General features: G+C 46.1%; 1 protein-coding gene across 1 annotated transcript in view; it reads left to right on the plus strand.

Moving 5' to 3' along the window:
* Nucleotides 1–68: 68 nt before the first annotated feature.
* fgfr4 (fibroblast growth factor receptor 4) overlaps nucleotides 69–13,753 on the plus strand; it is a 23,876-nt gene continuing 10,191 nt past the window's right edge. Inside the window, exons 1-9 of the mRNA XM_084320498.1 lie at nucleotides 69–791; nucleotides 2,571–2,783; nucleotides 8,606–8,790; nucleotides 9,287–9,437; nucleotides 9,668–9,718; nucleotides 11,024–11,293; nucleotides 11,479–11,580; nucleotides 11,725–11,891; nucleotides 12,152–12,275. Of these exons, the coding sequence (XP_084176624.1) occupies nucleotides 2,684–2,783; nucleotides 8,606–8,790; nucleotides 9,287–9,437; nucleotides 9,668–9,718; nucleotides 11,024–11,293; nucleotides 11,479–11,580; nucleotides 11,725–11,891; nucleotides 12,152–12,275 (1,150 nt within the window). The 5' untranslated portion in view covers nucleotides 69–791; nucleotides 2,571–2,683. The remainder of the gene's footprint in view (nucleotides 792–2,570; nucleotides 2,784–8,605; nucleotides 8,791–9,286; nucleotides 9,438–9,667; nucleotides 9,719–11,023; nucleotides 11,294–11,478; nucleotides 11,581–11,724; nucleotides 11,892–12,151; nucleotides 12,276–13,753) is intronic.

Consider the following 13,753-nt stretch of genomic DNA (forward strand, 5'->3'; position numbering starts at 1 on the left):
CCTCCTCCTCCTCCTCCTCTCGCTCTTTTGAGACCATTGTTGTGACTCCTGTCCAGAGCGGGGCAGAGTGAAACAGGTCTGCCGGGGAGAGACACGCATGCGTTCAACACACACAGCAACAAGCACAAACACGGACAGAGACAGAGGCGCGCTCGGGTTTGGAGGCTCCACCGCCTGATCCACGGCACCAGCAGCACCAGCAGCCCGGTGCGCACAGAAGAGAGAGACCGAACATCACACCCCATTGTTAACGATCCACTTGCAGCAGCAGGGCACTGCGACCAGGGACTCTTATCATCACAGCTAGTAGACACTTCATTCTCTTTGGGTTTTAACGCACACACTGGGTGCGTTTCACTCACTTTCCAGAGGGAAAACTACGAGCTTCGTTTAAGCCTATCTCTCTCGCAATGGATGTAGCCGCACTTTGAGCGCCTGGAGGCGGGGAGGAGAGGGAGAGCGGGGCGCCGTGAGCTCAGAGAAACACAAGCGGGTCCCGGAGAACGAAGTGGACTTTGCGCTCAGTCCCGTTAAAGGATCGCCTCCTTGGACACCCGGCGAGCAGCTGCCGCTTATGTTTGGGTTATTTGGATGGATTTATAAACCCTGTCTCCGTAAGGATTTCGCCTTACGATCGCCCAGAGACTAATTTCAGTAAGGATATAGTGGAACAATTATAGGAGCACCAAATGAGGATTTCAATATTCAGTTCAATCGAAAGGAACTAGGAATAGCCCAGGCTATTTCCCCCGTGCCCAAATCGACACTACGAGGAACGAACGTAAGGAAAGGTAGGCTACAAATACACATTCAGGATTACCTCAATTGTTTCATTCATTTACAGAGGACCTGACTGGATATGCTTTGTATGGAGTGAAGCGACCGTTATGCCTTGCAATTAGTAATGTTGATATACAAAGGAACACAAGTTGGCTAGGCATAGACTTAGCAGAACATGTAGATGTTTCCCCACACATTGCGCTTGCTTAGGCCAATATTCTAATCTGAACATATACTTTACTTTATACCTATACATCAACATACAATGTTGGCTCTATGTCAATATAGACCTGCCGAATTAGGCTTGATAAAAGTTGTCCCTTTTCCCCCGGTATTGATTATTATGTGCAGCAGAGAGAGAGCCAATATCTGTTGTTGTTGTACACTGTTGTTGCAACATCGTTCAAGCTGTGCCATATCGATTTGATCGACTGTAGGAGCGCGTGAAACTTGACGCGCGCGCGAGGATACGCACATACTCTCACACAAACAATAATCATAAACATGTCATAACTATAGGCCATGTGTGGACAAATAACAGGAATATATCCAGTGCTTGCAGTAAAATAATAGATATATCCTAACCTAATATAATTTTTTTTATTGCCAGTACATTTTAAACATAAATGGGGTGAGTGCAAAAGAAGAATACAGATTTTGGAGATGGAATTGACCAATTTATCTATAGTGAACGTGTATGCAATTTGGTTTAATTGATGTTCACTTTTAGTTAATTGCAAGCAGAATGAAGGGCCAACATGAAATCTGTTTGCTTCAGACATAACCCAGGCAAAGAGTACAGTCCCTAGCGCCATTAGGGAAATTAGCAGGACAATAAGTTTGCCAGTCCTAAATTGAGAAAGAATACATTTCATTCAGTAGGGAGATTAATCGGCGTGGCGTGTATGTGCGCGCCACACACACTTTGCCTGCATGGAGCGCACCGGGGACTGGCGCCTGTGCACAGTTGGCCGGACTCGGTTCCGTGATTGGCGTCATCCGGGACCAGCACGCACACTCGCTACGGTCCGAATCGTGTAATGCAATAATGAATGATGAACGAATAAACTAACAGGCTTCAACTTAGATACAATAATAGTTACAAAGACAATTTGAGAAGAAAAAAAAACATTGGACGTCATAATTAGAATTAGATTGTGCTCTAATAAAGCGACTATACCAACCTAAAGCTAGTATACACGCAACACCGCGATATGAAGTAAAACATAAATTGTTATGCCACTTAATTAGCCTAAGTGCTTGCAGTAGCCTGGGCTACATCTATTTTCCCCCAACACCTCCCCTGTTTCGTCGGCCGCTGAGTGTGCAGGTTGAATTTGTCATTGTTGCCCCTCAGATGGCTTCATGGCAAGTCTCAAGTGTTTTCGATGTAACGGCCCATTATCCCGGAGCTGGCTGTGCACCTTCCATTGACAAACAACAGGCGGTAACAGCCGCGCATTAAGGGCACCGACTGGGCCTTATTTATACGGTCACAGGGGACTCGGGGACAATACATGGCCGGGACAGCTAGGAGGACATCTGCTTAATAATAGGCTACAGCTCTAGAATACATACAGGCTTTGTCTCAGTCTCTGTTGTTAGCATTTGTTTTGTTGTTTTCAGTCAAATTGGACAGTATAGACTTACAATCCAGTACAATAGGCAGTGTTCAGTTAAAATCCCCCCTACACACTCTATATATGGTCTGTCGATATATTTAAGTCATATGATGTGTTTTCTTATATCATCAACAAACTGACTGTATCTATTGCCCCCCTCCCCTCCAGGATCCAAATTTTGTGAGTTTGTGGAGTTTCTGAAGTCGCCGATGCCCGGGACTGGAGTGTGAGGCCGAACCAGGGCTTCAGTCTGTTCTGTTGTATACCAACATCCACACATCATGGTCTCCACGTCGGTGACGGTCTACCCGCTCTGTGTCCTCTTGTGTCTGACGGGCTGCAGAGTTCTGGCCAAGGCGACAGATGAAGGAAGCGCTAAAGGTAAGATCGGTCTCCTTCTCTCCGGTCTGCATCCAGCTGTATATACACATGTCTATTGACAATAATGTCAACCCCTTGCAGCAAGGCAAACTATTGAAGGTGCACTATAAATTCTCAAGAATGCAAGGCATGGCAAGGTGATGAAAATTCAAAAACATTTGACTGACATCCTGAAGACTTGGCACGTTGACGATGTAGCTACAGTATGATACGGCTGTTGTTTTTGTTGCAGGACAGTTTGATTTTTATTCTCTTCTGTAAAGATAGATAGGCCTGCACTGTGTTCTTGAAACGAGGGTCTTGCTTTTTATTTGTGTCTCGTTTATGGTCAAAGCTCCAATATCTCTCAGCATTGTTTTCTGTATTTCATTGATACTACCATAGCTACCAATGGAATTAAGAGTTTGTACCCACCTCCACAACTACCACCACCACCACACTCCACTGAAGCACTGGCACACAGGGTGTGAAGTATCTTAGAATAGGAGGGCTGATTTTACATCAGTTTAACGAGTAAAGTTCTACAACCATGTGGCCTGATGACTAATCCCAGATCGGTAATCCTAACTCTTAGAATCTTTATGGAACCTTTTCAGTTGACTTCCATCGCTAGGGGAACAGCATGGGCTTTTATTTCCTGTCAAAGCTATTGTATTAGCAAACATTACAACAGGAAATAAACCCTGGGGCTCCTTTAGTTAGAGAACGTCTCGGCCCCTGTGGGTTGTCCTGCCATAATGCTCCAGTGATAGCTGAACCATGTATAAGCTATCTCTATGGCTGAACCAGCCGGCCAACCACGGTGGAGGTGTGACCCATGAGTGGAAGTCAAGGTGACAGGAAGAAGGTTGAGGGGAGGCTGTAATCATTTCTCGGGGAGAAGTGAAAAAAAGGCTCCCAGTGTTTTTGCTGCCGTAAACTGTGCTATCCGATCTGCCCAAGGCCCTGGGGCTCGGAAGTGTAAATCTGGTTGGCTGCGTGCCAGCCATAGAGGACTGAGGGGTTGGAGGTGTGGAGGAGGGAGGAGGGAGAAGGATGGGGGGGGGGGGGGGCTAAGTGGAGGAAAGGAAGGAGGAGGGAGGGAGAAGGGGGTCTCTCCCCCCCATTGATGCTTTAGAACCACACGCCTGAGGTTTATTACCTGCCAGGGCTGTCCATTCATCCCAGAAGTATTGTGATGATGTGTGGAGATTGATGACAGGCTGAGTGGATTGCTTCCCTGCAGGCCCCATGTACAGAAGCTGTCTCTTCTGCTCCTCTCATACAGTAGTCTCTCAGTAATCTAGGTTATGCTACAGGACCCAGCGAGGCTAGCCAGGGCCTGTTCATAATGTATGTCTCCTTTGTGTGTGTTGATTAGCAGAGATTACAGTATATTCCCTTTGCCTAGATCCAGATCCTGAATCGCCATTCGCATAATCAATTCACTAGTCCCGCCTACTTTAAAATCATTTAGCAATTCATGAATGATGAGGTGAAACGGAATGCAAGTGGGGCAAGATATTCCCACAGAGACTATACAGTTTCTAACAAGAATGTAAAGTTTGCAAACAAAACATTGAGTTGTCTTGACTGGTCTTTCTGCTGTGGAAACAGGCAACCGAGTAATGGGTTTTAAAACACTGCAATTCTAGAACTTTTAACTGTTTATAGAAAGCATACTGGGACAGCTGAGATAGAGATGACAGGTTTAACAACGTAGTTTAAACATTGAACCACTGTAGATGGAATGCTATTATATAATAGGCCTATACACAGCTGAGAAAAGGGAGACAAAGAGAGAGAAAGACATATAGATAGATAGATAGATAGATAGATAGATAGATAGATAGATAGATAGATAGATAGATAGATAGATACATAGATAGATAGATAGATAGATAGATAGATAGATAGATAGATAGATAGATAGATAGATAGATAGATAGATAGATAGATAGATAGATAGATAGGTAGATAGGTAGATTGATAGATAGATAGATAGATAGATAGATAGGTAGATAGATAGATAGATAGATATATAGATAGATAGATAGATAGATAGATAGATAGATAGGTAGATAGATAGATAGATAGATAGATAGATAGATAGATAGATAGATAGATAGATAGATAGGTAGATTGATAGATAGATAGATAGATAGATAGATAGGTAGATAGATAGATAGATAGATAGATAGATAGATAGATAGATAGATAGATAGATAGATAGATAGATAGATAGATAGATAGATAGATAGATAGATAGATAGATAGATAGATAGATAGATAGATAGATAGATAGGTAGATAGATAGATAGATAGATAGGTAGGTAGATAGATAGATAGATAGATAGATAGATAGATAGATAGATAGATAGATAGATAGATAGATAGATAGATAGATAGATAGATAGATAGATAGATAGGTAGGTAGGTAGGTAGGTAGGTAGGTAGATAGATAGATAGATAGATAGATAGATAGATAGATAGATAGATAGATAGATAGATAGATAGATAGATAGATAGATAGATAGATAGATAGATAGATAGATAGATAGATAGATAGATAGATAGATAGATAGATAGATAGATAGATAGATAGGTAGATAGGTAGATTGATAGAGGAGAGGAGTTGAACTCATTCATTGTTGTCCTGTTGACCAAGCTGACTCCTGCTGAGGAGGGGAGGTGGAGAAGGTATTCTCTCCGCCCCCCCATGGAGGCACCCACAATGCACTGCTAAGACCCTGCCAGAAGAGATTTCGCTCAACCCTTCAAACCCAGAAATCAGTCAACAGTGCAGGGCAAAGCCACCCAGGGTACTTCCATTTGCCCATAGGGGAGAGCAAGAGAGAGAGAGAGATTTCTGTGGCAAGCTGCCATACGCACACAGGGTCATTCCCACTGTCTGTCTGTGTTGGATAGGCACCTTTTTGGGTTAAACGATGATTTGGAAGTCTTGTATGAATAACAGCTACAGAAAATCTCACTACCACCATGGGAGAAAGGGATGTCAAACGACCCCTATCAAGATTGACGTGTCTGTGGCAACCATCCCAACTTCTCACCCACTTCCAGAGCCCTTTATAGAAAGGAATAGAGAGAGAGAGAGAGAGAGAGAGAGAGAGAGAGAATGAATGGGGGAAGAAACAGAGTCAACGTCTCAAAGGTAGCAATTATGAGTGTTGGTCTTGGTACAGAATGATGTGTGTATGATATTTCTTACCTGAGGAGATGTGATGCGTGCCACCTACACTCGCACAGATCCAGCACACTTAGACCTGGAATGTTCTTGTGTGGTTAAATACCATTAATTAATTTGTGGAAATTATACTTCAAACTTCACAGATTAATCCCCAGGCTATCAGGATTAGTTACTAATCATAGAGTGTGCGTCTACAAAATGCAGGAACCCTTCGAGATAGAGAAACCCCTCCCTTTCATTTCCAGTTTCAGATTCCTATCTTCCGGAATGTCCTCACACTCACGCCTGCTTTTCGACATTGTCCTCATCCTGTTCGTTAGGCGTGTTAACGATACACACATTTGAGGATTTAATGCAAATTTTGATTCCGTGGTTTACAGTTCAACACATGTTACGCGACGTATTTGTACATCTTTCCCCCGACCCCCACCTTGATCTGCAATTCGAAGTGAATGAGTTGATTAGATTCGCCAACGCAAACGAACCATTCCACGAACAAATGACTCGTTCAGCAACCGCACGTTGTTCTTTTCTACTGAGCTGCACAGAGAGAGGAAGGGGTGAACGAGAGGACAAGCTGTTAATTCGAGTCGGGCGCTAGTGGCATTTCTTTGGAGTGATTTGGGTAGGCGTGTTGAGTCTCATCACTTTATTCGCTAGCGCTGAGATTTTGATTCACCACTAGTGAATGAGCGAAACACCTCATAGAATCGATTCTGATTCGACTCTCTTACAAGAATCACTCCTCCCACCACTACTGGTTGGTGGGCTGGGATCTGTCAGTGTAATCAGCTGGTCAGGGAGGACCTTTTCCAGCTTCCCATTTTTCAGTTTCCAGCTTTACGTATGCTGCTCGGTAACAAACACCATAATAATAAGTAAATAGAGGTCGTTAGTTAGGTTAGTTTTGTGAAGAGTGTGGGTGTGTGCATGAAGATGTTCCAGATACCTTCACTGTCACAACCAGTTTAGATAGAGGGCTCTGCTGTCTGTTGGCTAGCACCAGTGGAAGGGTTTGTTTGTGTTGTGTTGTGTTTTGTTTGCCCCCTCGCCCCTGGGTGACAATTCACACTCCGCCTCGAGTTCAACTGAAGGCCACCGTCCTCTTCCGCCGGGTCCCCGCAAGTTCATTAGCAGCGGCCATGTGTCTGTGTCGCTCTGTCCGTCTGTGGGGTCTTTGTGCTTGTGAAAGTCCTGTCTCTGTGTTCAGCAGATGACTATGGCTCAAAGGTTGTTCTGTAGAAGACAATCATGAGGGCCTCTCGATATATGGAATGAAATGGACATACCGGTAGTTAATTTGCATGGATAGAAACCTTACTCGCCTGCCAGTTCCTGGTGGTTTTTCTTCAGCTAGATGAGATGGTATGGAGTTGACCGCCAAATACAACCCTACTCTGTGACCTGAGCCTGAAATCCTTACCCCCTGTTCCTATGATAGCACACACTGGAGTACTTGTGCTTTAAAACACACCGCGTCGATGAATATTTGGAAGAAACGTCGGGCTGTGCTCAACTAGTTAATCTCCACTCCGTAAACATTCTACCCCAACTGCATCCGCCTTTTCTATTTTAGTTCAAGTTCAAGTAACGTTTTTCCATGTACTCTGCATGAAAGCACAATGCCAGTATTATGTGGCCAACAGGCCAACAAATGTCGTCTTAGTACAGGGGTGAACAGGCTTGTGTTGTTCGCTGACTATTAAGTTGGTTGCCAGCTTGTGGGTTCCCCTCTCCACTTACCTACACCCTGTGAAAAAAAAGGTACCACGGAGGTACATTTTGGGTCTTCCAAAACGGTACACTTACAAATCGTGGATGTAATTAAGAAAACACACACATACACACGAAAATAATACTAAAAGACAAAATATAAAACAGTAGTCTTCATTAGAAATAAATGTGAAGGTCTCCAAAATACCCCAGTAAAAATGTACAGATCTCCACCAAATGATAAAATGTGGGGTGTTTATAAGAAAATGTGTATTTTTCTATGTATCCTAAAGTATCATATCAGAGTAAAAAAAGATTTCCTCTATATATCTCACCCCCAAAGTAGCCTAGCTATGTTTTGTCTGGGCTGTTACAAGGCCGGTTCACGCCAGCACGGGAACAGATTGCCTTTTGACTGCTCGCTTGCAGGAAGCAATCAGACAGAAAATTGGTCTGGAAAATTGCTCTTTCTGAGCGACTGAGCACTGGGCAAGGCGGGAGCGCCCATATGGCTGAACAAGTCTACTACGGGCAAATGACCCGGTGAACGGGTCGTGTGGTGGTGGGTCATGGTAACACGATAGCGCTGGGTTTATCAGAGCACTCTATCACCGTAGCTCTGCCTAGCGGTAGATGACAGTGATTACTTGAGAAACACACTGGCTATTTGCTGGCGCCCGAGCATTTAGAGGGTAAACTGAAACCGCTGGGGTATGTTTTGACAGTTCTCTCTCTCTTCCTCTCTCTCTGTCTCTCTCTGTCTCTCTCTCTCTCTCTCTCGCTCTCTCTCTCGCTCTCCTGCCTCTCTACCTCTACCTCCCTCCCTCTTTCATCACCTTCCATCCCTTGCTCTCTTTCTCCCTCTCCCTTGCTTCATCTCTCTCTCCCTCCTCCCTCCCTTCTGTCCTCCTCCTCTCTCCAGACCTGCGAGTCTCTCGGCCTCTGATCGTACCCGGTTACCCAGAGAACACCACGGTGGCGGCGGGGGGCCAGGCGGAGCTGGTTTGTAAAGTCCACCGGCCGACCGCGACCAGGGTGCAGTGGCTGAAGAGGGACGATGACCGCGGGGGTCAGACCCAGGGACAGCCTCGCCTCCGGGCTTTGACGGTAAGATCAGTGGTTCAACGCGATTCAGATGATATTTGATGGACACACGGCCAAGAGTGGCGGTTGTTACTTGTTCACCAAGCCGCAAATGGAAAGCCTCCTCCAGTAAGGTTAGGGGTGAGGTAGGGGTTAGGTTTATGAACAACCTTTTAGCTGAAAATTACAATGAATTCCGGCTTTGCAGCTTGACCCAACAAGTGCTGGTCGAGAGTGACATGATCTTTCTGTGTGTTATGCAGTGGTTATTGGCACTGGTATCATCATAGATCATTATTTTTAGCATAGGTTAACTACAATAAGCGCTGTGTGCTTTATCATGGTTAGCTGATGTGATTTGTATCAGAAAGACCGTTTAAAACGAATACATTGACACTATTTTTGTTGGTTTGTGGTAAAAAAAATTTTATTGATACCAAAGGTCAAGAAGCAATCTTTAAAGACTAAATGTAGACTTTTCCCATATTTCAAGCTATTCCCATAATGTCTCCCCTCACAGGCCCTGCAAAGCAACCTGTCCAAGGTGAACACTCTTCGCCTGTCCAACATGACACTGGAGGATGCAGGGGAGTACATCTGTATGGCAGAGACGACACACAAAGGCCACAAACTACAGTCCATGCAGTCTGCGTGGCTAGATGTCCTGTCCGGTAAGCTTCTTATTCTCTCGACTGCTGACTGGTTTGTCCCCAGTCTTCCTCAGTTTGGCTAGTTCCATAATGCTGGTGATACTAGAATGAGAGTTACTTCTGCTGTTGGTTACTTCCATTGTCCTCCAGTTAAGCTTTTCAGAGAAACTTACAACCAATGGTTTATTTGACTGCATTGTATTATTTTAGACAACCTGTGTATACTGACCTGCAGTCCTTGCCTTTTGTAGGAACCATCGTTTCCCGCACTGTAGACCTGCATGCTGGTGATGTCCCTGCAGGTAATTTCTTCTACCAGGAAGTACCTCCATATAAGGGGAGGTTGAACAAGTATCTAACGCGGTGGAGCTTTAAGAGCTCAGAGAGGTGAAGATGAATTGTTGCAATATTGTTCTTCATACTTGTCGCTGAGCTGGTTAGCTGGTGAAGTTATAGCATTCATTTAGATATACAATCAGTTTCAGTGGTGGTAGTCATACGGTTTCTCGCCAGTCCCTGAGAAGATCATAATGTTGAGATGACAGTATGTGTGAATTGTAGGGTGAGTGACTGTGAGAGCCCTGTTTGTCTTATTTTGTCCCGCCCACTTTTTTTTTTTTTTAAACTTCATTTTTTAGCGTTTATCGCTTTTTCTGGTCAAGCATGACCGACAGAAACAGGTTGAATGGGATATAGATCAGGGGAAGACACTCTGAGAAAATACGGCGAGTCCGGGAGTCGAACTCGTGTACCCCAGATCCGTGACGCGCACGGTTGTCCCCGACGCCGAAATAGCGCTGAGATACGCTGTGAGCTACTGGAGCTCCCCTCCGCCCACTTTTTCACTTTCATAATTCTCTTTGCGGTTGCTCAACTTCGCGGCAAAGGGGCCATAGCTAATAAATAATACATCTATATGGTTCAAAACTGTGATAAAAGGGGCAAGCTACCAGCATCCTTGTTGCCTAGAAACACAAGGTGAATTATCTCTCTCTCTCTATCACTATCTCTCTCTCTCTCTGTCTCTCACTCTAATCTCCCTATCTCCTCCTCTGGTTAGAATGACCTCCTTTGGTCCCGTCTCTCTCCCTTTGATCGCCAGCAGACCTTCACCGCCCCACCGCTTCACTCCCCGAGGCCCGTCCACTGTCACGCCACAACATGTTCTTTAGCCACATTCTCGCTTTCCCCCAGTTTCTCTTTTAGGGAGGGAGGGAGCGAGGGGAGTCTGTGTAGCTAGCTTGATCTCACTCCCACAATGATCTGCTTGAGAACAAAACAAGAAGGAGAAGAGAAGAGAAGGAGGAGGAGAGCGTGTGTGTGTGTATGGTGGGGGCTTAGGCCTCCATGGTAACCTCTTTTTGTATGTGTATCGGGCAATGGGGGGGGGTAATGGGGGGCGAGAGTTGAGAGGTCATAGTTGAGGGGATGGCCGCTCGCTTTAGAGGGAGATGAAAACGCAGATTGGTTTAGTCTCTGTGTGTGTGTGTGTGAAGGGAGGGGGCCAGTCTGTGTGTAGAGAGAGAAGAAGAAAGACGGACAGACAGAAGAGACACGTTATTGTATGCTAATGTCTTGTTTGCTTCGGCGGTCCTTTGTCCCGGCAGATGTCCCGGAGGACCTGAGTGAGGACACCACGGAGCACCTGCTGCTGGAGCCCGGCGATGCCCTGAAGCTGCGCTGCGACATGAGCGGCCGGCCCAACGTGGCCATGACCTGGTACAAGGAGGGCGTCCGTGTCCCGCACACTCCCCGGATTCAGATCCGCGGCGCCGTGATGGAGATCACGGACGTGACGTACGAGGACTCGGGCGTGTACGTGTGTGTCCTCCGGGGGACCAAAGAGCCGCTGAGGAACTTCACCATCACGGTCGCGGGTGAGTTCAGAGCTGCGCTTTATCGTGCGATTTCCTCAAGGGAGTTTGAGAAGGGTTTCATCATGTGATTATGATTCAGGGCACAATTTCTGCTCACTCTGTACAACCGCAGAAAAGTCTACGTCTCCTCCTCTTCTCTCATCTTCCTCTTTTGTCATCCTCTCCTCCTCCCCGCGCGTCTCCAGACCCGTTGGGTTCAGGTGACGACGAAGGCGAAGACGACGAGGACAACGGATTGGACGACGCGTCCGCCGAACTCGACGGCGACCAGGTTTACTTCACGAGAGGTGTGTTTCGGTACATGTGGTACAACTCCCGATCCGTTTCTGTTGTATATCCTTGTTTTTTCACTGTGTACTGTGATAACCCAATCACAGACCTTTATCCCGGGAGGTGTCCCTAATCTCGGTGTGTCCCGTATGTCCGTCCAGGTCCCTACTGGACCCACACCCAGCGCATGGAGAAGAAGCTCTACGCCGTGCCCGCGGGCAACACGGTGAAGTTCCGCTGTCCCGCCACGGGCAGCCCCCTGCCCACCATACGCTGGATGAAGAACGGCCGCGATTTCAGGGGCGAACACCGCATCGGAGGAATCAAGGTGAGGGGAATGATGACAGGATGCCAGGCACATGGATAAACGTGGTAAAAAAAAACAGTCTCCATGTGAACAGCTTCCAGTATGTTAAGTTAAGACGGACCTCACAATGTAACACACGTTAAAAGCCATTAAAAGCATTTACACATAACATACAGTACATAGTTAGGGTACTTTAGCCTACTGAAGGCGATACACGAGTACGTGTCCAGTAGCAGAGCTATTGAGGCTAACTGGGATCATTCTTGTGCTCCGCCGGCTAGCTGAGACACCAGCACTGGAGCCTGGTGATGGAGAGCGTGGTGCCGTCTGACCGAGGAAACTACACCTGCCTGGTGGACAACAAGTACGGCTCCATCGCTCACAGCTACCTCCTGGACGTACTGGGTAAGTTACGGTAGAGATTTAGACTGTTTATTATCAGCTGTTTTGTGTATGTGTCTTTGTGGTTATTATGTGTGAATGTGTATTGTGGCAATCATATTACTGTATCGATACAGGCGATACAGTATCGATACAGGGACGCCAAGTATCGATATTTAATTATTCATAATTAATTTTTTTTTTAATTTTTTTTTTATGTATACGGAAGTTGCATTGTTCATTTCAATACCTGTAATAGTACAGTAGTCCACACACACATGTGCATTCAGTTAAGTTGGAATATGACTGTAATACAAACAGTTCAGTTTGTCAGGTACATGCAACACAGATTACAGTGTTTACATCCGTCTGCTTGAGAAAATAGCATGTTCTGCAATAAAAATGATTTAAGTGAGATGAACAGACTGAACTGTATTTTATTAGATAAAACATGTTGACAAAGTTTTACTTTGTCAACATAATAAAGGTAATAAAGGTAATAAATTAAATTAGATCAAAAATATAAAATTAAATAAAATAAAAAATCGCAATATTAATATCGCAATAGTATCGTATCGTGAGGTCTCTGGCGATTCCCACCCCTAGAAAGTACTACTGAATATCAACCCATAAGGCTGGTAGTGAGGGGGGGGGGGGGGGGGGGGGTGAGTTGGGGGGGGGGGGGGGTGAGGTGAATGTTCAGTGAGGTGCGGGTAACCAGGGGGGTGAACAGAAGGTGACAGGGACGCCTGGCATCGTCCGTGGCGCAGAGGAGGCGGACGGCCAGGCGCCCACCCCAGTTTTCACCACGACCTGTGACAGGAGGGATGGGGCGAGGCGGGGGTTCTCCTCGGGGTCAACTGCCGTCCCCAAGAAGTGCACGGGGGGGGGGGGGGGGTGGCGTGCGCAAATAACGAGAGCAGAGAGGGAGAGGGAGAGAGAGTAACATCAAAGGGGCCCCCAACACTGGCTCCGTGCGCCAGGCTGGCGAAAGATCCCCACTAATGGAACCAATTAGAGGAGGCGACCGGGAGGCTAGCTGTCTGAATGACTGGCTGCGTGGGCGCTGCCCACTTTTCTCGCTCTCTCTCCCCTCCACCCCCCCAAACACCCAAACAGGGCTTCCCTCTCTTGGCATTCTGTTCCGATTAGCAGGGGTCATTATCAGGTTCATCTTCGTGCCAAGGGTGCGTCTTATGTCGGAATCACTGGCTTAGAAAATGCCCTACAAAGGACTTGTGCCTGGAATGCTGTTCAGTCTGAGTGTGGTATTTATAGTCGGGTTGCTTTTATGCAACAGGCGACATTTCAATCTGGGTCTCTTGTGTGAAACCAATCTACCTCTATATACCCCCCTCCATTAGATCCAATTTAGATTCTTAAGCAAGCAACAATTTATGTTTTCCTGTTTAATTTCTTTCAAGCTTATTCTGTGTGGTTCCTGAGAGTGTATTGTGGGGCCGGAGTAGCTATGGTGTCAGAACTGGGTCGCGCTCCACTGA

This window comes from Notolepis coatsorum, assembly GCF_963971535.1.
Source record: "Notolepis coatsorum genome assembly, chromosome: 8".
In the NCBI taxonomy this organism is placed as follows: Eukaryota; Metazoa; Chordata; class Actinopteri; order Aulopiformes; family Paralepididae; genus Notolepis; species Notolepis coatsorum.